This window comes from Ovis canadensis, chromosome 5 (assembly GCF_042477335.2).
Source record: "Ovis canadensis isolate MfBH-ARS-UI-01 breed Bighorn chromosome 5, ARS-UI_OviCan_v2, whole genome shotgun sequence".
NCBI lineage: Eukaryota > Metazoa > Chordata > Mammalia > Artiodactyla > Bovidae > Ovis > Ovis canadensis.
The window spans coordinates 39,361,873-39,388,527 of record NC_091249.1 but is presented as its reverse complement, the minus strand read 5'-3'; the positions used below and the strand labels follow the sequence as shown (position 1 = coordinate 39,388,527).

The window sequence follows — 26,655 nt, the reverse complement described above, 5'->3', positions numbered from 1 at the left end:
ACACAGAGTACATCATGAGAAATGCTGGACTGGAAGAAACACAAGGTGGAATCAAGATTGCCGGGATAAATATCAATCACCTCAGATATGCAGATGACACCACCCTTATGGCAGAAAGTGAAGAGGAACTAAAAAGCCTCTTGATGAAAGTGAAAGAGGAGAGTGAAAAAGTGGCTTAAAGCTCAACATTCAGAAAACAAAGATCATGGCATCCGGTCCCATCACTTCATGGGAAATAGATGGGGAAGCAGTGGAAAGTGTCAGACTTTATTTTTTTAGGCTCCAAAATCACTGCAGATGGTGATTGCAGCCATGAAATTAAAAGATGCTTACTCCTTGGAAGAAAAGTTATGACCAACCTAGATAGCATACTGAAAAGCAAAGACATTACTTTGCCAACAAATGTCCATCTAGTCAAGGCTATGGTTTTCCCAGTGGTCATGTATGGATATGAGAGTTGGACTGTGAAGAAAGCTGAGTGCCGAAGAATTGATGCTTTTGAACTGTGGTGTTGGAGAAGACTCTTGAGAGTCCCTTGGACTGTAAGGAGATCCAACCAGTCCATCCTAAAAGAGATCAGTCCTGGGTGTTCATTGGAAGGACTGATGCTAAAGCTGAAGCTCCAGTACTCTGGCCACCTCATGAGAAGAGTTGACTCATTGGAAAAGACCCTGATGCTGGGAGGGATTGGGGGCAGGAGGAGAAGGGGACGACAGAGGATGAGATGGCTGGATAGCATCACCGACTCTATGGACATGAGTTTGAGTGGACTCTGGGAGTTGGTGATGGACAGGGAGGCCTGGTGTGCTGTGATTCATGGGGTTGCAAAGAGTCAGACACGACTGAGAGACTGAACTGAACTGAATGTGAGACTGCCTAGATGGCAGGTCCACACACTCTCTGCTAGAAATGGAATGGAGAAATAATGCTGCAGGCCTCAAGATTCATTTATTTGCAAGCTGTTGATTTGTTGTTTAGTCACTCAGTTGTGTCCAACTCTTTGCCATCCCAAGGACTATAGCACGCCAGGCTTCCCTGTCCTTCACCATCTCCTGGAGCTTGCTGAGACTCATCTTCACTGAGTCATTGATGCCGTCCAACCACCTCATCCTCTGTAATCCCCTTCTCCTCCTGCCCTTTTTTTTTTTTTTTTTTTTTTTACAAACGAATGACCTTTTATTTCATACAGAGATACAGAGGCAATTGTGGGGGCAACAATCTGATGGGCAGTCCAAATTCTTGACGGAGGAAATTCATGGTAAATGTCATGATGGCTGGTTGAAGAGAAGGTCAAAGAAGGAGAGAGTTGAGACAGAGACTGCTATGGCTAATAAATTAAAATTACAAAGAGCTACCAGGTTTTAATGCCATGACTTGACTTTGTCTGGGCATCCTCAATGCTGTGAACACCATAATTATGCACAGTTGCCATCGAAATTCTCGAGGTGTAGTTTGTGCCCTTTGTGTCAAGGGAACTATGCTCCTTACAGACCACTGAAACATCATACTTCATTAAAGAGTTGTGAACTTTGCTCATCATCTGTCATCGATGTGGCCTTTGGGGCCCGACATGAATTTGAGTTGAATATCATCTTTTAAGGTAAAACAGTTGACATTTTGGTTGGTCCCAGTTTTTGAGGCAATGCCACTTAGAGTGGCATCTTCTTTTAACCTGAGGAAAATATTTACTAAAAAAATTGTCTTGCAAAACTCAAGAAACGAGGTCAAGGTAGTGGAGACTCTTTCCATGACACTCCACAACTCACCTCTTCACCTGTCTGTGGGCTTCATGGGGTATATAGACGTGTACGGCTGCACCCGTGGACCTGACTCAGTAAACAGTCTATCATGAAAAACACACTTCTAACACTTAACATCTGTAACTGGGACGCGTCACATGATTTGTTATCAATGAAAACAGTTTATTGGCTTTAAATATACATCAGTAAATTTTTAACTGTTAGTTTATGTTTTACGATAAAAGAACACTGAACCAAAACATCAGAGGAAATGAGGCTCAGTAGCATGATTTCAATATATTTTCCTGGATAAAAAGACTGTTTTAAAAAGTATATGACTTTTAATCTAATAATGAAAGCTCCATGAGCTCATTGTTTAGCACCGAATTGCATCAGGGTCTTTTCCAGTGAGTTGGCTCTTCGTATCCGATGGCCAAAGTACCACAGCTTCAGCTTTAGCATCAGTCCTTCCAGTGAATAGTCAGGATTGATTTCCTTTAGGATGGCCTGGTTTGATCTCCTTGTCATCCAAGGGACTCTGGATTGGGAGGGAAAAGTACTGATGAGGAAAGTCTTAGAATTTGCATCAACATGAGCTTCAGGATGCTTCCCAGGTGGCTCAGTGGTAAAGAATCTGCCCGCCAATGCAGGAGACACAGGTTTGATCCCTAGGTTGGGAAGATCCCCTGGAAAAGGAAATGGCAACCTACTCCAGTATTGTTGCCTGGGAAATCCCACAGAAATTCCACAGAGCCTGGTGGGCTCCAGTCCGTGGAGGCACAGAGAGTCAGACACAGCTTAGTGACTAAAGCACAACAACCACAGCAAACCTCAGGTCACTGCTAGGGCTTTGAAGAAAATCTGAATAGCTTCATGTGATAGTTCATTCCAAGAAAATTTATATTTTAACAGAGACCTCTTGGTTTACCCAAAAGGAGTTGCATCAGAGATGTCGGTGACTGCATACTCGATGCTCGTCTGAACCTGTTCTTGCAGGTGTCATCTGCTGGAGCAGATGGAAGTAGTTATGTGAAATGTATGTTAGAAACGCAGAAGTGTAGTGGGAAGGGATCTTCAAGAACATCTCTTACCCTGTTGTTTCACGATGTGATAAATCCTGAGAAGTGAGATTCTTTCCTGAAGGTCAGCCAGGTTCTCAGTATCAGATCAGGATGCTAATAATCTTACCTTCTTCTAATCCAGTGGTCTTTTCACAAGGACCTACTACATTTGCATCAGACCTGTGGAGGATCCCTGAATTTACCTAGAAATCAAGTTGCAATGTCCCAAATACACGGAGTTTGAATAGTATGATGAGTTCATGGATGTCTCATGATGACTGAGAGAGGTCACCAGGAGAAAGAAATAGTACTTTGTGTGAGGCCAGTACAGCTTAGCTTTCAAATCAAGTCTCTTTTCTTTATCTAACCTGAATTTATTCATGTAGAAAATTTTAACCCCATTTCTTCCAGACTTTCTGTGGTTCATAATTCTTTTTAATGAACTTGGCCTATTGATCTGCACCAAGTGAGTCCATGATTGTGGCCTACTTTTGTTGTTATTGTTGTTAGCATGAATTAAAGATTTTAGTGGAAATCTTTATGAGACTACTAAAAAATATAAAACAAATTGTTTTGAAAAGGGGATTCTCAAGAATTTCCTGTAGGCAAGAAATCTAAGCTCTTGAGCATGCAATAGACTGCTTTGAAATAAAGTAAGGAATTGAACAAGGAACATTCTTTATATTTTTTGGATCTTTTCAGCCACATTCTTAGACACATCGGATTGCATGTTTTCACTCTTACAATAATTTATGAATGAAAATATATTGGAAAACAGACTTTTTAAGTACAATCTGGTTGTTAGTATGATTATTTCAGGCTGTCTCAGCCATATGTTTAGAATCAGGTTTAAAGGCTTCTTTGTAGCTTCTATGTAGAGGCTGTATATATTCTTCCATTACCTGAAAGTAGGGCAGGTGCAAGAAAGAAAATCATTCGAAGTTCCCATCAGAGAAATATACTTTCTGATTTTCCAAAATCAGAAGCGAAATGTACTCAGATTTGCTGATTACACTTATTTAATTTTTGAGTTGAAAATTGCTCAGTCATGTCTGACTCTCCATGGAATTCTCCAGGCCAGAATACTGGAGTGGATAGCCTATCTGTTCTCCAGCGGATCTTCTTGACCCAGATCTCCTGCATTGCAGGCAGATTCTTTACCAGCTCAGCTATGGGTATTATTTATGAAGGCCTATGATGAAAACTTTTTTTTGAAAGGTTTTGATATCCCTGGACTGGGATGGAACTAAAAATTACAGAAAAATGCGGTGATGTTTAAAAAATATTTATTTATTTGGCTGCCTTGGTTCTTAGTTGCAATACATGGAATCTAGTTCTCTGACTAGCGATTGAACCCAGGCCCCCTGCATTGGGATCATGGAGTCTTAGTCACTGGATCACCAGGGAAGTCCCTGAAATGGTATGCTTTTAAATTTAGTAATATCAGAGTTTTGGGTGAATAGTAAATGAAAAATTTTTTGAAATGTATAGCATAAACTCTTGTGTTTTAAATATTTAATGTTGGAACTTTTAGGGTTCAAGTTCAAATAGAAACCCATCATAACATGGAGATTCTGTTAAAAGTCAGTGTGGAGATGGAAGTACAGATAATTTAGCCAGTGACTATTTTTTAGTACAGTCTATCGTTAATATAAGAGAAATACTGACTGCTTCTCTTTTCTCTTCTTTTCAGCTACTCCGTGACTGTGCAAGAGTCATACCCACATCCCTTTGATCAAATTTACTACACTAGCTGCACCGACATTCTGAACTGGTTTAAATGCACGCGGCACAGGTAATGGAAACTCAGATGTGTTTATTTATTTGGCATAGTGGAATGGAGTCTGACACAGTCAGAGATATTAAACACTTGAGAAGGTGGGCCCATTCATAGCGTGAATAGCTATTGAGTGCGCGTGGTTGTTGTAGCCATGTTCCAAGCTGCGGGAGATACGGAAACACAAGTGATTGTCTGTCCCTCGAGGAACTTACACAGAAAACATTTACTGATTACCATCATTTGATTAGCTGAAGTCACCCAGCTGTTGAGCAAAACTGGGGAGACACTCTTAAATATGTATGTCACCAGATATCAAAAAACTCTCTTAGACTATGTTTCTACTTGAACATCTAATTTAATTTAGACTAACTTAAATTTGAATTGAATTTAAGAAAAATAAGCCACATGCTTATTTTTTCTATAAAAGTGAAAACAGAAAACAAAAACACCATGTTAAATAATCATGTTAATATGGAAGAAAACTGTCTTGATTTCATCAGTAAAATACTTGTTGTCTGGGTTGTGGGTGGACTGTGGTACCTGCTGGTTTATGCTGTACTAAATGATGTCACACTCATTATTATTTCTTAGGACAAACTTCCCTTGATTGCTGTATCTAAACCAACATTCCTTCATGTCACAATCTATTACCTTACTCAAGCTTTATTTTTTGATAGCATTTAATCATTACCAGCCATTATTTGATAATACATTTATTTGTTGAGTGTATATCTTAAATTATACAGGTCTGTCTTCCCCAGTAGAATGTAAATTCATTGAGGGCAAGAGCTTTGTATTCTTTCACTCACTGTGAGCTCTTTCCCCAATGCCTGGAGTATAGTAAGTGCTCAATAAACATGTGTTATATAAATGGATTGGTAAATGAATGAAGCTTGAGTTATAGGTAAACTTCTTTATCTTTTGGTGTCCTATTTTGTAGTAGGGTAAAAATTTTAAAGGATTTCTCCAAATTCTTCCTCTAAAACCTATATAGATACATGATGAGTGATTAGATAAGTAACATATATGAAAATGATCAATATCTTATAAAATATCTCAAGTGAAGTAGAGAAGACATGCAGCTTCTGATTGCTTGGAAAAAGTGCTGGTGGACTTAAATGTCCATTCAGTGTATTCTTAGCAAATTGGTGAGTTAGTATAGTATTGCTCAAAATCTATTTCCCATGTGTCTTCTTTATTATCTTGGAGGACCTTGTTTTTTATACCTATATCATGTTTGACAGTTTTTTGTATTAAAATATAAATTTTTGATTTCTGATCAAATTGCAGATCAAAAGATGTAATGATGTGATTTTTTTTTTTTTTTGACCTCTGTATAGAATCAGTTATCGGACCGCCTATCGACATGGAGAAAAAACTATGTACAGGCGCAAGTCCCAGTGCTGTCCTGGATTTTATGAGAGCAGGGAAATGTGTGTCCGTAAGTAAGACTTAATGTTTCTTGGAAGTTCATTTATTTTCCCCAGTGTTGGTTTGCATCTGTTAATGGCAGCCTGCGGAGATGGAGACTGAGGCCTGTGGAGATGGGGCCTCTTGGATCCGTCCCTTATACTCGCTGCTGCTGTCTTGGCCTGTGTAAGCAGGGAAGCGTTCGCTATGTCCCTCTATCCTGTCACAAGTCTCGACATGAAATTCGCTTGGGGAGAAAGCAGAAGTTAGAGAAAAATGATTCAAGGTTGGATGCTGCAATGTTCGTTACAATTCTTCAAGAAAAGTCCGTTTGGAAATCAGTCAGGGAGTCATCAGAGCAGAGAACAGAGATGTAAGCTTCCTGCAGCAACTCACCAGAGTCTTGAGTCAACTTCCAAGGGGCCAGCGTGTTCTTTTCCGGTACATAGACTGAAAGGCTTCTTACAGAGCTTTCACAATATGAAATGGCTGTAAGTCTGAATCACGAAGTAGACCTTCTCTTTTCATTGTCATTTCTTTCGTCCCTCCCCTCCCCATCTCAGTGATTCATTCTGAGATATCTTGAGAGAAGTTTGGTGTTTTATGATATGCTTTAGGAGATCTTAGAATATCATGTAGTTTGCATTTGTGTTTTCTAACTATTGTGTGTAGGACTCTTAGAGACACTTAAGATAGACATTATTAAAAATGATTTTATTAAAATATTTTGGCTCAACAAAAAGCTAGAAGGACACCTTTGCTTTCTGAGATGAGATGCTGGTATTGAGTAGAAAAAAGAGGCAGAGTTCTGCTCTAGCTTGGAGGCACTAGAAACTTCTCATCATGTCTGGGCTTGAGACTCCACAGAACTGAATGATAGCACTGGGTGGCCTTGGATAAACCATTTATAAATGGGTTTATAATTTTATTTGGGGCTGCTGCTGCTGCTAAGTCACTTCAGTTGTGTCCGACTCCGTGCGACCCCATAGATGGCTAATTTGCTCTAAATAAAGAGAGGGCTTGGACTAGTATATGTATCATCTTCCTTCTAACCTTTGGAGTCTATTCTTTATATAGAAAGGGTGTAGTGTTAGTCACTCAAGTCATGTCTGACTGTTTGTGACCCCACGAACTGAAGCCCTCCAGGCTCCTCTGTCCATGGAATTCTCCAGGCAAGAATACTGGAGTGGGTTGCCATTCTGTTCTCCAGGGTATATAGAAAGAGTGATATCTCAAATTTGATTCAAAACCAAGGCTATATATGAATAAATGTTCATTGAAGAGAAATTAGAAAATGTAACTAAGCGAAAAAGGAGAAAATACAAATATACTGTGAATGTTTTTCCTGGTCAGTAAATGTACTTCTGCAACAGTTTACAAATGACAGAGTTTATTGCATTATAGATGTTTATTTAACTGATCTCAGCTCTTGAATATTTACATGATTTCCAAGTTTTAACTATTATGGACTAATTTAGAAGATGTCATTGTGATTAAATCTTTGTTCATCTACATAATTAATAGGTAAGGATACCTTCATAGAAGTAGAATTTCTGGGTTAGAGGCATACACATATTCCTAGAATGTTTGGTGTGTTTTCAATTTATACCCCTACCAGCAGTGTAGAATGTCTTTTTGCTTATATGGTGGTGGTGATTTAGTCATTAAGTTGTGTCTGACTCTTTGCAACCCCATGGACTGTAGCCCTCTGGCTACTCTGTCCATGGGATTTCCCAGGCAAGAATACTGGAGTAGGTTGCCATTTCTTTCTCCAGGGATCTTCCCTACCCAGGGATTGAACCCAGGTTTCCTGCATTGCAGGTGGATTCTTTACCAACTGAACCACCAGGAAAGCCCATCTTTTTGCTTACCTGTGCCAATTTTCCTTTTGCTGTTTTTCTTAATTTGCATGTGTTTGATTAATAATGGTGTGGAATAAGAAAAATTATGTTTATAGTCAAACATCTTTGAGAATAATCATGAACTGATCTCTGTGGCCTAAGCTGATGGGAAATTTTCAAAGGAGGGCCTTGAATACACACAGCCTGGAGAGTGGGGAGGCCTGGCTGGTTGGGCTGGCCACTTCCCAGATGCTTCAAGGAGACATTATCTTGGTGTTCTTGCTAGGGTTCAAACCTACAAGCCTAGCTGTCGGGACATTGAGAAAATAGCTCTATCTATTGTGGACTTTTTTGTTAATTCAAATCCTAAGAGTCATATATAAAGTCAGGGTGCTAATTCATTGTTACACAGAACTTGGAGAGGTGCTGACATGGTATCCTGGTCATACCTTCTCTCCTTGAAGATCTGGCATGTGGGAAACTAAATTTTATTGGCAGCTGATGTAGGGATTATGGACCTGAGCAAGGTTAGTTAGAAATTTCAGTGCTTCATGGTTCTAGCCTTCCAGAGCCCAGTACCTCCATCAGTAATACAGCTAATCTCAGAAAGCAGGGCAATCCCACAGGACTGTCATACCTGGTAAAAATTATTGCCATAATGTGATGGTAAAGATATTATAACTCTTCCTTGAGATAAGTCTCATACCAGCCAGTATGACTCCTGACTGCTTGGATGGCCATCTCTAGCATTTGTCACTAAAATTTTCCTTTTCTTGCAGTTTTCCTTAAATATGTTAATACATTTAATCAGCTCACTGTCTGGTCTCTGAGGCCTGGGAGCTGTTTGGTCTCTCTAAGGGTATTTTTGTATCTCTCCACTCTGATGTCTTGATTTCATAGCTTAACCCCAGAGGACAAGCATGCTTCCGTTACTTCCTTGTTCTCAGGGATGCCTCTGGTCCATCTTCTGTTCTCTCAACAGCTGGCACTAGTGAGACACCCTTGTGGATAGAGAAGGAAGAGAGAACACATGATTCTTGTTTCTGCTTTCATAATCTTTTTTTTTCCAACTAGGTTTTGCTGCCAGGCACCCAGCACAGTCACCATTTTAACTGTTTCCAGCAAGTTATCAAAAGGAAACGAAACACACGAATTGGTTATAATTTTGGTTTAATTTTGTTAATCAGTTTACCTAGAAGGCAAAAAAAAGAATGGTTTCACATAACAACCTATATTAGAAAAAATAGTTTCTTTTACGTGGCTAAGGTAGCTCCCCTGGAGAGCAAGTCCCATCTTCCCGTCCCTCCCTCCCCCTGCTTCATCCTGCCCACGATTGTTCATTTCTACTAAACTCTCAGGCTGTACAGAAGCTGATGGTCCACAGAGCACACTTTGGGTAACAAGGCTCTGTGTTCAGAAGACAGACATTTACCATCAGGCAGGAAGAGCCAAAACAAAAAATGTAGGGAATAGTGTGGTTAGAAGCCTTTCCTAAGAATCTGGCTGGAAAAAAGAATGGATTGGAAAATTTTCCAAGAAGAAAATATTGCTGGACATGAAGATGTCTGTAGTTCCTCTGTGAGTTTTAACCTGTTCATAAGATTACACTTGTAAGGTTATTCATTTTTCAAAGTTCCTATTATTGCCTGATTGTGTTTCATTATTTTTAAAAACTGGAATGTCATTTATTTTCTTGACTTAAAAAATTGAAATAGAGTTGACATAAAATATGTTAGTTTCAGGTTAGTGATTTGACATTTGCATATATTAACAAATAATCTCTAGGATAAATCTAATAACTACCTGTTAAAATTATTACAAAGCTATTATAATATTATTAACTGTATTCTTAGTGCTGTATTCATATTACATCTATGTGGCTTATTTTATAACTGGAGGGTTTTGCTTCTTAATTCCCCTTCACCCATTTCACCCTCAACCCCCAATGTCAGAAACCACTCATTTATTCTCTGTAGCTGTGATTCTGTTTTCATTTTGTTTTTAGATTTCACATACAATTAGAACCAGACAGTATTTGTCTTTTTTATGTCTGACTTGTTTCACTTAGCATAATACCCTCTGTGTGCGTGCTCAGTTGCTTTAGTCTTGTCCAACTCTTTGAGACACTATGGACCGTATGCCGCCAGGCTCCTCTGTCCATGGGGATTCTCTAGGCAAGAATATTGGAGTGGGCTGCCATGCCCTCATTCAGGGGAATCTTCCTAACCCAGGGATTGAACCTACACAATACCCTCTAGACCTATTTATATTGTTGGAAATAGCAAAAGTTCACTCTTTCTATGGCTGAATAGTATCCCACTAGATCTGTATATTGCATCTTCTTTATCCGTTTATCCATTAGCAGACACCAGGTTGTTTCCATGCGTTGACTTTTGTAAATAATGCTTCAGTGAACACGAGGTGCAGATAATCTTTTTGTGTTAGTGTTTTGTTTCCATCAGATAAATACAGAGAAGTGGAATTGCTAGATCATGTGGTAGTTCTATTTTTAATTGTTTTGAGGAACCCCCATACAGTTTTTCATAGTAGCTGTACTATCTTACTTTCCCACCAGCATTGCGTGAGGATTCCCTTTTCCCCACATCCTCACCGACATTTATTGTATCTTGTCTATTTGATGATAGCTATACTAACAAATGTGAGGTGATATCTCATTGTGGTTTTGATTTGCGTTTCCCTGATGATTAGTGATGATGAGCACCTTTTCATGTACCTGTTGGCCATCTGTATGTCTTCTTTAGAAAAAGGTATTTTCAAATCTTTTACCCATGTTTTAATCAGGTTTGTTTTTTGCTTGTTGATACTCTTGTGGGTATTTGCTTTGGAGTAGTTTTTTAGTTTGATGCAGTCTCGTTTATTTTTGTTTTGTAGTCTTTGCTTTTGGTGTAAATCCAAAGAATCATCACTGAAACCTGTGTCAAGGACTTTACACCTATGTTTTCTTCTAAGAGTTTTATGGTTTCAGGTCTTGTGTTCAAGTCTTTAATCCATTTTGAGTAGATTTTTGTGTATGGTGTAATATATGATCCAGTTTCACTTTTTTGCATAGGGTTGTACAGTTTTCCCAACACCATTGATTGAAAATATTGCTTTATGTTCTTGACTCTTTTGTCACAAATTAATTGATCATATATGTATGGGTTTGTTTCTGGACTCTGTATTCTGTTCCACTGATCTATGAGTCTGTTTTTATGCTAGTACTATACTGATTACTACAACTTTGTAATAAAGTTTGAAATCACAGAATGTGGATACCTCTAGCTTTGTTCTTTCTCAAGATCACAAATGGAGTCATTTGTGGTTCCATGCAAATTTTAGGATTGTTTTTTCTATTTCTGTGAAAAATACCATTGGGTTTTTGATAGAGATTGAATTGAACCTGTAAGTGATGGCTTTGTTAGTATGGAGAATTTGACAATATAAATTCTTCCAACCATGGGTGTGAAATGCATCAAATGTATTTGAGTAAGGCTTTATGTATTTGTATCTTCAACTTCTTTCATCAACTTATTATAGTATTTAGTGTAAAGGTCTTTCACTTCTTTAGTTAAATTATTCCTAGGTTTTCAATTCTTTTTGATGCCATTATAAATGGGAATTTTTAATTAATTTATTTTCCTGATCACTTTTACAATAGTACTAGCAATTAATTTTAATTTACTAAAATGATAAATCCAAAACCTAATTGTTTCTTGACATAGAAAAAGAACTTATGGTTACCAAAGGGGAAAGGGAAGGTGGAAGGATAAATTAGGAATATGGGATTAAGAGACACACAGTACTATAAATAAAGTAGATAAACAACAAGGATTTACTATATAATACAGGGAACTGTATTCAGTATCTTATAATAACCTAAATTGGAAAACAATCTGAAAAATATAACTGAATCACTTTGTTGTACACCTGAAACTATCACAATATTATAAATCAGCTCTACTTCAATTAAAAAAAAACAGAAATAACAGAACCTACTTGTTCTTAAGCTAAATTCACCTGACAGATGTTTTACTCATCAGTGATTGATTTTTTTTGAATCTTTTGCCATTAAGATAAATAAACGTGTGTGTGTGTGTGTGTGTGTGTGTGTGTATATTTGCCTTACGTTAACCACCATGGTAATTGCTACAATTATGTATTCTTTTCATATAGTTCTTAGCTTTCATGACCACACATGCCTTATAAATATTAGTGTCTGGTTGCATTTTGCAAATGTCAAGGCTACATTTGCATTTCAGATCACAACCTCTGGGGTCATCTTGCTCATCGTCTCCCACCTTGCCCTGGTGCCAGTCCCATGTCTTCTCTGAAGTCATGAAAGTAGCCATTGTTTGGCCCTTCCTCCACAAGATCAGTAGTCTTAGACACTTCCTATCTTCCATCTTCTCAACCTTGATCCCTCAAGATTTCATATAATTCTTTCCTTTAAAATTTCGATCTTGTTCCTAACGTGAAAAGATGCATAGCACAAACTGGCTTACATGCAGTGTTCCAAGGTTGTCTGTTAACATCTATTTCCTCCTCACTTTTTGACTGTCTCACATTTTCTTCCTTCTTTCCTTCCTTCCTTTCTGCCTTCCTACCTACCTACTCATTCTATGTTGGACACTTAAATGTTGCTCACTGTAGCCATCAAACTATTTTGAATCTCTTTGTACAGGTGAAAGATTCATAAGACAAATTTAGTAGGATTTCTGGGACAAAGAGTATGTATTTTGTATCAGAAAAGATTAGGTTTGGCTGTGAGATAAAAGTTTGTTTCTTTCTCACATGAGTCCAGAGGTTGGTAAATCAATAGGAAACCCAGCAATTTCCACCTTTGTGCTCCACCATCTCTAGGGTGCAGCCTTCATCTTCATGCGCCATTGTTGACTTCTTCACATCAATCTAGGTCCCCAGCAGTGGGTAGAAGAGGCAAATGACAATGCCAGCTATTTCCTGAGGAGAGTTCCTAGAAGTGATCCCATTCTGTTTCTACTTTGGCGAGTACTTAGTTACGTGACCTCACTGAGCTGCATGGGCATCTTTATTCTGAGTGCTCAGGAGCCCAGTAAAAATATATTTCTATAGGAAGGGAGTAATGGAATATTAGGAGAAAGGAGAAATCTGAGTCACATTTTAAGACTTTTTGATACAAACTTCCAAATTGCTATCTAAATTGGTTCTAACAACCTGTCTGCCCACAAGGAATATATGAGGGTGCCCACTTCCCTGTATTCTTACCAAAACTAGATGTGATTATTGCTTTCAGGCTTCTGGGTGACAACAGTACCTTGCTTTTCTTTGCATTTCCTTACTTATTAGTGTTTCTGTTCTCTTAAGAAATATATATTTGTGAGCTACTTGTATTTTAGTTTCAAGGGTGGTAAAGTAGACTGCTTTGTTCTTCAAACAGCTATAGAAATGCTGATTAGAAACAATAGGTGGCAGTGGAGAGAGAAATGGGCTGATTTCCCAGCCAGTAAAGGAGATACTTTGAGACTGAGACTTGAATGATAAATGCCCGGAGTCAAACCAGCAGGTGCTTCAAGCTCCTTACCCTAACTACTGTCACTGGGATTCGTTCTCCCCATCCTAAAGTCCACAGATCCTCCTCTCCCAAGGCCTCACCTGTTTGTAGCTCCAGGAACTGTTTGGAGCCAGGGTGGCCGCTTGACTTCTCCCACGGCCCCCACCATCAACACCAAGGAGAGAGCCATGATCTCTTCCCCTGTGGCAGTGAGAGCACCCCAAGCAGTCCTAGACAGCGACACGTGAGCTTGTGGGTCGGTGGAAAGGAGTTGAGACCCGGCCTCGGGATCACCATGTTCTTGTGCTTGAGTGCTGAATAAGGACTTGAGGCTGGCCTAGGCATCTAACCGTTATTAGCAACATTAGAACTTTAGGAAGATGTGTTGGGTTTACACACGGCTGATTTCCAAACACATCTTTGGTTCAAGTGGGAGTTGCTTGTAAATTTGGTTTCTTGGGACTAGGAAAAGCTCATAGCAAAACAGCAGAATAAGAAGTTGGCAACTGTCCCTCCTTGGGAAGGATTGGCTAATCCAAAGATGAGACTAGAAATGCATTGTCCCTCCCACGTCCTTGACTGATGGCAGAGAAGGCAGATCACTGGGAGCAGGGCTGCCTGCAGCAGGATTGTGAGCGGACAAAGGGCATGGCTTGGGGCTCTTCTCCAGTGCAGCTCCTGTCCTGAGTCTGTATGCCCCGTCTTCTGTTGCTGGATGCTGCTGCAGAGGAAAGGACTGTTGAGATGACTGTTTCCTCTGTGGTGAACTTGACTCTGTTACCCTACTTTTGTTAGATGCGTATATGTGTGCTAAGTTGCTTCAGTTCAATTTAGTTCAGTTCAGTTCAGTTCAGTTCAGACGCTCAGTCGTGTCCGACTCTTTGCAACCCCATATATCACAGCACGCCAGGCCTCCCTGTCCATCACCAACTCCCGGAGTTAACTCAGACTCACGTCCATCGAGTCAGTGATGCCATCCAGCCATCTCATCCTCTGTCGTCCCCTTCTCCTCCTGCCCCCAATCCCTCCCAGCATCAGAGTCTTTTCCAATGAATCAACTCTTTGCATGAGGTGGCCAAAGTACTGGAGTTTCAGCTTTAGCATCATTCCTTCCAAAGAAATCCAAGAGCCGATCTCCTTCAGAATGGACTGGTTGGATCTCCTTGCAGTCCAAGGGACTCTCAAGAGTCTTCTCCAACACCACAGCTCAAAAGCATCAATTCTTCAGCGCTCAGCTTTCTTCACAGTCCAACTCTCACATCCATATGTGATTACTGGAAAAACCATAGCCTTGACTAGACGGACCTTAGTTGGCAAAGTAATATCTCTGCTTTTCAATATGCTATCTAGGTTGGTCATAACTTTTCTTCCAAGGAGTAAGCGTCTTTTAATTTCATGGCTGCAGTCACCATCTGCAGTGATTTTGGAGCCCCCAAAAATAAAGTCTGACACTGTTTCCACTGTTTCCCCATCTATTTCCCATGAAGTGATGGGACTGGATGCTATGATCTTCGTTTTCTGAATGTTGAGCTTTAAGCCAACTTTTTCACTCTCCTCTTTCACTTTCATCAAGAAGCTTTTTAGTTCCTCTTCACTTTCTGCCATAAGGGTGGTGTCATCTGCATATCTGAGGTGATTGATATTTCTCCCGGCAATCTTGATTCCAGCTTGTGTTTCTTCCAGCCCAGCGTTTCTCATGATGTACTTTGCATAGAAGTTAAATAAGCAGGGTGACAATATTCAGCCTTGATGTACTCCTTTTCCTATTTGGAACCAGTCTGTTGTTTCAGGTCCAGTTCTAACTGTTGCTTCCTGACCTGCATCAGTCATGTCCAACTCTTTGCAGCCCTGTGGACTGTAGCCCACCAGGCTCCTCTGTCCACGAGATTCTCCAGGCAAGAATACTGCAGTGGGTTGCCATGTCCTCCTCCAGGGGGTCTTTTCAACCCAAGGATCAAATCCATGTCTCTTAACATCTCCTGCATTGTCAGGTGGGTTCTTTACCACTAGCACCGCCTGGGAAGCCCCTTCTATTAGATGGTGGAGGTCAAACACTCACTTCAAGTTAAAGCTGTGTTGGGGGCTTTGCAGCCCGTGTGGCTTGCAGAGGAGACACAGGAAGAGGTGTGGGACTGAGGTGTCACCCTCTTGTCTTGTAGGCCAGCCCTGGTGGTAGAGGACCAGTTCCCATGGATGTGCCCTGGCTGTCTTTGCACTCAGTAAGAGAACTTTGGAACCGTAAATAAGAAGGCTTCACTCCCACACACTGAACTGTATATGATTTCCCGCGCTTAGCAGAGAGCAGTGTGACAATTGATTACCATAGCACTGAATGAATATTCACAGCTGATTTTTCACTTGGCCAGTTTTGTGAAAAAACTGAACTGGCTGGAGGCAAAGAAGGAGCTAGAACTCTGGTCTGTGTTTATGTAATAAATAATTCCTGCAAATGAGCTTGACTCTTGCTTGAATGTCATGTTTCAGTAAGCAGCGGGTTGTAAACTGAAATTTGGGGTTAAGAGCTTAACGACATCTGCAGCTCACTTACCCAGAACTGTTTTCCTTCCAGGAGACAGATATGCCATACAGGTGGCTCTTCAGGGGGCCCAGTTAGGCTGTTTGCCACAAGTTGGACACGACTGAAGTGACTTAGCAGCAGCAGCATAGATTTCTTCCTGTGTCTTTTATATTGGAATGTTATGTTATATTGAACTGGAATTAACAAAAAGTTTCCCTTTGCGGGGAGAGGGTAATATCTCTTAGGAGTCACTACCTGGAACATCTTGTTTAGAAGAGAGTGAGACCGTGAGAGTGAGAGCATCATGAGACCATGTCTGTGCTAAGAGGGAGAACAGAGTGACTCATTAATGACTTCTGTCACGGTCCATTGGGTGGCCCAAGTGCCCCACGTTTGCCATCCCTGTGTTAGACTCTTTCTGGCCTCCTATGACATTTTGGACCTCTTAAGTCATGGAGATATCATCAGTTGAGGTTCCTGAATTATGCACCTGGTCATAGGTTCGTGTTATACCTTCTCCAGTTAACTGGGAAGTTATATGTACTATTCCTGCCCTTGTCTCCAGGAAGAATGGGTTTCCTCTTTGTGAGCTGGAACATTTGGCAAGCTAACTCAGGATAATATTGTCAGCAATTTTGTTTAAGGAATGGAAAAACATTTTCAATGGCTAACACTTTGCCCCACTGTCAGCCACTGGCGGGGAAACATAGGCTTGGGGAACTGGCCGAGTGGGCAAGGATTTTGGAAAGAACTTCCCTGTGGATTCTTGTTTCCCTCACCTGGAGATGATGGAGTTGCTATTGTTGTTCAGTTGCTCATGCCAAACTCTTTGCAGCCCTGTGAACTGCAGCATGTCTGACCTGCCTGTCCTTCACTATCTCCTTGAGTTTGCTCAAAGACATGTCCATTGAGTCAGTGATGCCATTCAACCATCTCATCCTCTGTCACCCACTTCTCCTCTTGCCCTCAATCTTTCCCAGCATGAGGGTCTTTTCCAATGAGTTGGCTCTTCATATCAGGTGGCCAGAGTTTTGGAGCTTCAGCTGTAGTATCAGTCCTTCCAAAAAATATTCAGGGTTGATGTCCTTTCAGATTGACTGGTTTGATCTCTTTGCTGTCCAAGGGAGATGATGGAGGGACACATTTAATTTTTTGTCCTGGCTTCATGTCATTTTGATCTATTGCTGCTGAAAAGTTTTGGACTCAGATTTTTCTGGATGAGAAGAGCTAGAGTACAGGGCAAAAGCCTTGTTTGGGACTGTGAAGATTCAGCCTTTGGCAGAGGACTGTTTTGGGGTGAGCAGTGCTTTTCTGGAGCATTCCGGGAACATGGTGAGTATTTAGGAGAGAAGGAGCATCTCTCTGAAGTTGAAGACAATCAGAGCTTTCTGTTCCTGATTTGTTTGACTCTCACACTCACAGGCTTGTTTAATAATAAAGTTGTGATCTTGTCAAATATTTCCAAATAACCTTGGTGTGTAGACTCTCTTAAGCAGATCCTTTTGAGTACAGATAAAAGTGAGACAATCCTGTTAAGCTATCCAAAGAGACCCTGAACTGACAGCGAAACCAGATGGTATGTTCCTAAGTACACCTACCCGTGATGCCCTTTCTGCCACTAGCAGTGGATTTTTTCATGTTTCCATAGGGACCCTGCCTTCTGTTGCCATGGAGCCCGACTTGGTTCAGAGGAATGTACCAGTAAATACTGGGAAAGATTCTTTGTCCGTATACTGCACCAGCAGAAATTCCAGTTTTCCCACACATCTATTAGAACCTAACTTACGTTTTCTGATTTAGGTCTTTGGTTTCTGATAGTAGTGAAGTTGGAAATCTGATAAACAATGCAGGAAACCTTTTTTGTTTTATTGCTTGTAATTCATGCTGATTACTTAGGATTTTATAGATAGAAACCCTGAATTTAATAATGATAATAAAACTTCTATGTTTAGCCTCCATCTAAACAGATGGAAATCTTGCCTTCTGCCTGTTTTTTCCTTAAGAAAGTTCGACTTTAGAGTCCCATGGAGACAGGGCCAAAGGAAAACAATGGAAAGCTTTACCTTATCTCTAGAAAATTAGTTTCTGCTATTTCAGTCTTTGCAGACAGGGAGAATTTTTACAGTTCCAATCATGTATGCAGTCTCCTTATGGGGATAAATAATAGCTAATATAAATGCTGAGAACTGAGAAGCAATTTTTTTATTGCACTATAACTTTTTAGAGAAAACTAATTTAAAAGTAAGGGGAAAATTATATTTTGATCTAAGTTACCAACCACAAAATATTGACATTGACCAGGTGATGATGAACTTGCATTTTTCAGTCTGGGATAGCTGCTGTCAGCACTTTCACAATTAATCCAGTGGTAAACTTAGTACATCCTTCCAACCACATACACAGATGCTAAAGGGAGAGATTGATACAGGCAGTGCTCTGTGGGTACTGATCTTTCCTGGTCTGGGTACTCAGTTGCTCAGTCATGTCCAACTCATTGTGACTCTGTGGACTGTAGGCTGCCAGGCTCCTCTGTCCATGGGATTCTCCAGGTAAGAATACTGGTGCCATTGCCTCTTCCAGGAGATAATCTTACACAAGCTTGGAAATGTAGTTGCTCAGTTGTGTCCGACTCTTGGTGACCCCATGGACTGCAGCCCACCAAGCTCCTGTGTCCATGGGATTCTCCAGGCAAGAATGCTGGAGTAGGTTGCCATTTCCTTCTCCAGGCGATTTTCCTGACCCAGGAATCGAACCCAGTTCCTGCATCACATGCAGATTCTTTCCCACTGAGCCACCGGGGAAGCCAGTGTTCTTTCCTGAAGCTATAAGCAATAGCCCAAGTTCCAGAGGTAGTTTTTTCCTTTTTTTTCCTTAATGAGTAATTCTTAAAAAGATTGAAAGGAAATTATCTAGAGTTCCAAGAGAACCACCACATAGAAAAGCAGCTGTCTTAGTTAGGTCGCAGAGGGCAGCATGGTGTGAAGGTGGGCCTCCCTGACCAGCTGGGCTCATTGGAGAAACAAAGGCTGTATGGCAAGTCTACAGATATGCCACCCAAACTGAGGTTTAAACTTTAATTTTGTTGTTTGTTTTAGGTGCTAAGTCATGTTCAACTCCGCGATCTCATGGACCATAGCCCTCTAGGCTCCTCTGTCCATAAGATTTCCCAGGCAAGAATACTGGAGTGGGTTGCTGTTCCCTTCTCTAGGTGATCTTCCTGATCCATGGATCGAACTTGCATCTCCTGCATTGGCAGGTGGATTCTTTACCACTGAACCACCAGGGAAGCCCCAAGCTTTAAAAAACAACTGAATCAGTTGATTGAACTTAGCATGTAATCAAGGGATAGAAAAAGAAATGTGCTACCTCAGATGAAATCCATCTGCTGATCCAGAGAAGTCCAGAGACTTGGACCCCTGGGCATTATGTATAATTGCATGGCCCTGGGGTGAGCTACTGAGTACTCTTTTTGCAGAATTCACAGTTGCATTTAGCCAGTATTATTGGACAATGCCTTTTTCTAGATTGCCTTTCTCAAAAATTTAAATTTGGCTTTTAAACTTACTTGACCATAAAATCCCCTATCCCTCCACCCCTCTTTTCTATTTCTTCTAAGAACAAAATGGAACTGATAGTTTCTAGAGTCTACTTATTTGGGAAATGATGCTGTAAGGCCTTTGGTTTGCTTTTATATAACCGTAGACTGGTAATTATAAATATTTAACTGGGCATGGAACAACACTGGTTCCAAAGAGATGGGAACCAGACCACCTGACCTGCCTCTTGAGAAACCTATATGCAGGTCAGGAAGCAACAGTTAGAACTGGACATGGAACAACAGACTGGTTCCAAATAAGAAAAGGAGTACGTCAAGGCTATATATTGTCACCCTGCTTATTTAACTTCTATGCAGAGTACATCATGAGAAACGCTGGGCTGGAAGAAACACAAGGTGGAATCAAGATTGCTGGGAGAAATATCACTAACCTCAGATATGCAGATGACACCCCCCTTATGGCAGAAAGTGAAGAGGAACTCAAAAGCCTCTTGATGAAATTGAAAGAGGAGAGTGAAAAAGTTGGCCTAAAGCTCAACATTCAGAAAACGAAGATCATGGCATCTGGTCCCATCACTTTATGGGAAATAGATGGGGAAACAGTGGAAACAGTGTCAGACTTTATTTTTTTGGGCTCCAAAATCACTGCAGATGGTGATTGCAGCCATGAAATTAAAAGACGCTTACTCCTTGGAAGGAAAGTTATGACCAACCTAGATAGAATATTAAAAAGCAGAGACATTACTTTGCCAACAAAGGTCCATCTAGTCAAGGCTATGGTTTTTCCAGTGGTCATGTATGGATGTGAGAATTGGACTGTGAAGAAAGCTGAGTGCTGAAGAATTGATGCTTTTGAACTGTGGTGTGGGAGAAGACTCTTGAGAGTCCCTTGGACTGCAAGGAGATCCAACCAGTCCATTCTAAAGGAGATCAGTCCTGGATGTTCTTTGGAAGGACTGATGCTAAAGCTGAAACTCCAGTACTTTGGCCACCTCATGCGAAGAATTGACTCATTGGAAAAGACTTTGATGCTGGGAGGGATAGGGGGCAGGGGGAGAAGGGGACAACAGAGGAAAAGATGGCTGGATGGCATCACTGACTTGATGGGCGTGAGTTTGAGTGAGCTCTGGGAGTTGGTGATGGACAGGGAGGCCTGGTGTGCTGTGATTCATGGGGTTGCAAAGAGTCAGACACAACTGAGTGACTGAACTGAACTGAACTCTATCAGAAACTCTTTAGATGTTTATTTTCTTGTTTTCTTCAACCTTATTGAGATATTATTGACAAATATCATTGTGTAAGTTTAAGGTATACAGTGTGATGATTTGATAGACTTACATATTGCAAAATGATTACCATAAAAGGGTTTGTTAACGCCTCCTTCATCTAACATAATTACCATTGTATTTTTTGTGGTGAGAATATTTAAAATTTACTCTCTTAACAGCTTTTAAGTATGTAGTATAATGTTGGAGAAGGCAATGGCACCCCACTCCAGTACTCTTGCCTGGAAAATCCAATGGACGGAGGAGCCTGGTGGGCTGCAGTCCATGGGGTCGCTAAGAGTCGGACACGACTGAGCGACTTCACGTTCACTTTTCACTTTCATGCCTTGGAGAAGGAAATGGAAACCCACTCCAGTGTTCTTGCCTGGAGAATCCCAGGGATGGGGGAGCCTGGTGGGCTGCCATCTCTGGGGTCGCACAGAGTTGGATATGACTGAAGCAACTTAGCAGCAGCAGCAGCAGTGTAATGTTGTTATCTATAATCATTCTGCTGTACATTAGCTCCCAAGAATTATTCATCTTACAACTCAAAGTTTGTGCCCATGGACAAACATGTCCCCACTCCTCTCACTCCCACCCCCTGGAAACCACCATTCTACTTTCTATTAGTCTATCTTTTTCAGATTCCACATATAAATGATATCATACAGTATTTCTGTTTCTCTGTCTGATTTACTTCACTTAGAATAATGCCTTCAGGGCCATCCATGTCACAAGTGGCAGAATTTCCTTTTTTATGAATAAGTAATAGTTGGTTGAATATGTATGTATATGTATGTACGTGTATATGTATACACACACACACACATATATATATATACACACACATATTATATGATCTCACATTTTTTTATTCACTCATCAGCCAAAGGAAATTTGGATTGTTTTCACATCTTGGCTATTATGAACGCTCGTGCATTAAACAGAGTAGTACAGATGTCTCTTTGAGATACTGATTTTATTTCTTTGTATATGTACCCAGAAATAGGATTGCTGAATCATATGGAAGTTCAATTTTTTTAGTTTTTCAGTAGCCTACATCCTATTTTTCATAATGACCATGTCATTTTTCATTCCCACTAACAGTGCAAAAGTGTTCCGTTTTCTCTATATCCTTAAGGACACTTGTTATCTCGTTTTTTGATGATAGCCATTCTAACAGGTGTGAGGTAAGGTGAAACCTCCTTGTGGTTTTGATTTGCGTTTTCCTGATAATTGTGATGACAAGCACCTTTTCATGTACCTGTTTTAGTGTATGATCCTTTTATATATTATTGAATTCAGTTTGCTAATATTTTGTTGGGAATTTTGTATATTTATTCATCAGAAATATTGGCCTTTTTTTTTTTTTTTTGAGAGTCTCTGTCTGGTTTTGGTAACAAGGTATGATTAGATGGCATCATTGACTCAATGGACATGAATCTGAGCAAACTCCAGGAAATAGTGAAGGACAGGGAAGTCTGGTTGCTGCAGTCCTTGGGGCTACAAAGAGTCAGACATGACTTAACAACTGAAGAACAAGTGATGGCCTCGTAGAGTGAGTTTGGGAGTTTTAGCAGAGTTTGAGAAGGATAGATATTAACTCTTTATATGTTTGGTTATATTATCATGTGAAACTGTCCAGTGCTGGACTTTGTTTGTCAAAAGATTTTTAGTTGCTGATTCAGATTCATTACTAGTAGTTGGTCTGCTCTGATTATCTACTTCTTGACTTGGTCTTGGAAGCTGGTATGTTTCTAGGAATGTTTTCATTTCTTTTAGGCATCCATTGGTGGGCATTTTGTTTATTTCCATATCTTATGTGAATTATTGAATTGAAATTGAAGTCGCTCAGTCATGTCCGACTCTTAGCGACCTCATGGACTGCAGCCTACCAGACTCCTCCATCCATGGGATTTTCCAGGCAAGAGTACTGGAGTGGGATGCCATACTGAATTGGGAGTGCATGTATCCTGTTTGTATCAGAGTATTCTAAATTTGACTTATATTTGCCTTTACCAGCGTGTTATATATTTTCATATTTTTATGTCAGTAATTAGCATCCCTTTATTTCAGCTGAAAGAACTCTTTTTAGCATTTTCCCCCCAAAGTTGAAACTTTGTATTTTGTATTGGAGAGAAATATCCTATGACATCCTTAAATGTGGAATCTAAAAAGAAATGAGACAAATGAACTTACTAAAAAAACAGAGACTCACAGACTTAGAAAGCTTTTTAGAATTTCTTAAAGGAAGTTATGATGGTGATGAACTCCTTCAGCTTTTGTTTCTCTGGGAGTGTTTTCTATTTCTCCTGCATTTTGAGGAACAACTGCTGGATAGAGTATTCTTGCTTAGTGTTTTTCGTCTTTTGAATCTTTGAATACATCTTTATCTCCAGGCTTTTAAGCTTTCTACTGAGGAAACAGCCCACAGTTTTATGAGGGCTCCTTTGTAAGTTACAAGCTTATTTTCTCCTGCTGCTTTTAAGATTCCTCTTTGTCTTAAATTTTTGACAGTTTTAAAATAATGTGACTTAAAGAAGATCTCTTTAAGTTAAATTTGTTTGGGGACTTATGAGGTTCATGTACTTAAACATCCAAACCTCTCCTACACTTAGGGCGTTCTCAGCCATCATTTATTTAAATAAGCTTTCTTCTTCCTTTTCCCTTTCTTTTCTTTCATGATTTGCTGTTGATTCCCTTTATGGTACCCTATAGATAACTAGGCTTTCTTAACTCCTTTTTATTCTTTTTTTCTTTGTTCTCCTCTGACGGGATGCTATTAAAATGTCTGTCTTCCTTTTCACAGATTCTGTTTTCTGTTTGATAAATTCCTTTGTTGATGCTCTCTATTGTATTGTTTCATTTCATTCATTTTATTCTTCAGATCCAGAATTTGTTTGGTTCTTTTTTTATGATTTCCATTGCTTTATTAAGCTTCTTATTTGTGTGTTTATCCTGATCTTATTGAACTGTCTTTCCATGTTTTCTTGTAGTTTACTGAGCTTCTTTTTAAAAAGCTGTTTTGAATTCTTTATTAGGTAAATCTCAGGCCTCCATGTCTTTGATGTTGGTTACCAGAGGATTATTATGCTTCTTTGGTGATGTCATGTCTTCTTGATATTTAATGTTCTGTTTCTGTTTTCCCTTTTGCAGTAGCAGTCACCTCCTCAGTCTTCCCTTAGTGATTTTGGTAGATAAAATGTCTTCTGTCAGCTCCGCTGGGGATTCTGAGACTTTCTGAAACCTTCTATTGATATGCCATCATGGTTATCTGGGTCATGAACATCTTTTGTGTAGTTCTGTGTATTCTTGCCACCTCTTCTTAATATCTTCTGCTTCTGTTAGGTCCATACCATTTTTGTCCTTTATTGTGCCCATCTTTACATGAAGTGTTCCTTTAGTATCTCTAATTTTCTTGAAGAGATCTCTAGTCTTTCCCATTCTATTGTTGTCCTCTATTTCTTTGCATTGATCACTGATCAGTAGATGGGGAATAGATGGGGAACTGATCAATAAATGGGGAAACAATGGAAACAGTAACAGAGTTTATTTTCTTGGGCTCCAAAATCACTGCAGATGGTGACTGCAGCCGTGAATTTAAAAGACACTTCCTCCTTGGAAGAAAAACTATGACCACACTACAGCATATTAAAAAGCAGAGACATTACTTTGGCAACAAAGGTCCATCAAGTCAAAGCTATGGTTTTTCCAGTAGTCATGTATGGATGTGAGAGTTGGACTATAAAGAAAGCTGAATGCTGAAGAATTGATGCTTTTGAACTGTGATGTTGGAGAAGACTCGTAAGAGTCCCTAGGACTGCAAGGAGATCGAACCAGTCCATCCTAAAGGAAATCAGTCCTGAATATTCACTGGAAGGACTGATGTTGAAGCTGTGTTGGCAGCTTGCGCAGAAAACTGGATAAATAGTAGGGGGTGGTGTTGGTTGAGGTACACAGACTACTGGGAATGCCCGTGGACCAATTGAGGGTATCCACAGGCTCAACATCTGCTTTGGCACATGGGTGGGCTTCTTGATAGACCCTGTGACATGCATAGTTGGATCCACGTTTCTTTAATGCCCTCTGAGGTTTCTTTCTGCTTTTCTCCCAGTCTTCTTCTCTCCCCTTGGTCATGTAGCTCACAACTCCATACTCTTGAACATAGTAAGAGAGAAAGAGGCTTCTTTGACAAAGTCCTACACGGCTGGGGGGAAGCTCCACTCATTCATATGCACTAGCTTGCCCCCGCATGAGAAATCACAGGATGCGAAGGACTCTCTCAACATGTGCTCTGGGAGGGGTGGTGTGCATAAAGTCTAACCATTCCTCTTACCCTCTCCAGCGTGTCCAAACTGGTATATCTTTTTGTTTGTTTGTTTTTCTCCAATGATGTGCTAGAGCTTCTCCTCTGGACACCTGGTACTTCTCAAAGGCTATCTCATCCAGGTGTTATTGTCTAATACATTGTTCTCTTGGGGTTCCTAGACCATAGCCAAGATGAACTGGAGAGTTCGCAGGCCACTCAGTGTCCACAGCTGGGAACAGCTCTTTATGTCCATTACTTGATGTGCGGTTAGGTGAGACTGCTTCTGGGTCCCTTGGTATATGGTGTTGGATCCCATAGCTCCCATGAAGGCTTTTTTGTCTGTGGGTGAGTGCTGAATCATTGTTGTTGAAGGGGAATACCATGATAGATGTCTTTTTCAGGCATGTTGGCTGTGTCACTCTGTAATGTCCTCTAAGGACAGTGATAATGTCTGTTTAAACAACTCAAGAAAGAGAAATTTTAGTTGAGTCATGACAGGGTATAGCAGACACTTCCTTCCTTTCATCATTGTATAGACAATACACCTATTACTATCTTCATCAATTGGTACAGCATTGGCTGGGCCTTCCTTCCAAGTATAGAACTATTATTAATAGAGCTATTTCATGGCAAATGGTTGTTTACCAAAAGTGAAGTTGTCAATGAGTTATCTGCTTCTGTGTATGAAGCTGATTTTGATATTAACTTGAAATGGCTGTATAAATCATAGATTTGCAGTTAGTACAAGAGTAAACACTAAAATTAAGAGAAAAGGATGGATAAGTTTAAAACACAGTCTGTCAAAGAGCTTTATGGCTCTTTATTCTGAACATTTTAAGACCATCACCGATGCGTGTATAAAGCAGGCCAGTACTCTCTGTTGGAGGTGACAAACTAGCAGGCTGAATGGTTTGACGCATAATCATGTTTTGTTTGGTCCACTTAGCCCAAAGTAGGGCTAGTTAATGCTTGTCACCACACATAGTTACAAATGGTTTTGTCTTGTGATGAGGATTTTTATGGTCTTTTCTCTTAGCAACTTTCAGATATGCTATACAGGATTATTAAGTATAGTTACCATCCTGTACATTACGTTCCCATGACTTATTTTTATTTTATACCTGGAAGTTTGTACCTTTTGACCCCCCTGGAGCTGCTCCATTTTAAATGAGCACATGCTCTCTGGATTTTCCAGGCCTTAACTGACCTACTTATTCTTTTCATTGATCCCCCTGGCTCCTGCAGGCATTTGAGTTTGTGTTCCCTGGTTTTTATGAGCCCTTCTATAACAATGATCCTGCTGCCAGCTTCCTTTTAGATGTTTGATCCTCCCTTTTCTGAAGAACTTCTGCCACTTAATATAGACATTTGGCTTAAGGCTTCCATAGTGAAATGCAAATGTCCCTGACAAGGGAAATAACCTTATTTGTTATAATTAGTCATTGATTCTTGGCTATGAGAACTCCATTTATTCTCAAGTTAGCGCTGACAGAGAAGGAGAGCATAAAGGACTCGAGGGCACCAGAGTCCAGAAAAAAATGTCCAGGGGCCATCACCAAGGAGGAGAGACACTGAATGGGAAAAGTGGCCACTGTGACCACCACTGCCCTCTTCACTTTCCCTGGAGCTGGCGTTTATTATTAACA

The 26,655-nt window shown here is 40.2% G+C and overlaps 1 protein-coding gene across 5 annotated transcripts in view; it reads left to right on the top strand.

The window, feature by feature from the left end:
* MEGF10 (multiple EGF like domains 10) overlaps positions 1-26,655 on the top strand; it is a 185,900-nt gene that overhangs the window by 52,953 nt on the left and 106,292 nt on the right. For all 5 annotated transcript variants that reach the window (XM_069591640.1, XM_069591638.1, XM_069591639.1 and 2 more), the window contains exons 3-4: positions 4,494-4,595; positions 5,921-6,021. In XM_069591640.1, the coding sequence (XP_069447741.1) occupies positions 4,494-4,595; positions 5,921-6,021 (203 nt within the window). The remainder of the gene's footprint in view (positions 1-4,493; positions 4,596-5,920; positions 6,022-26,655) is intronic.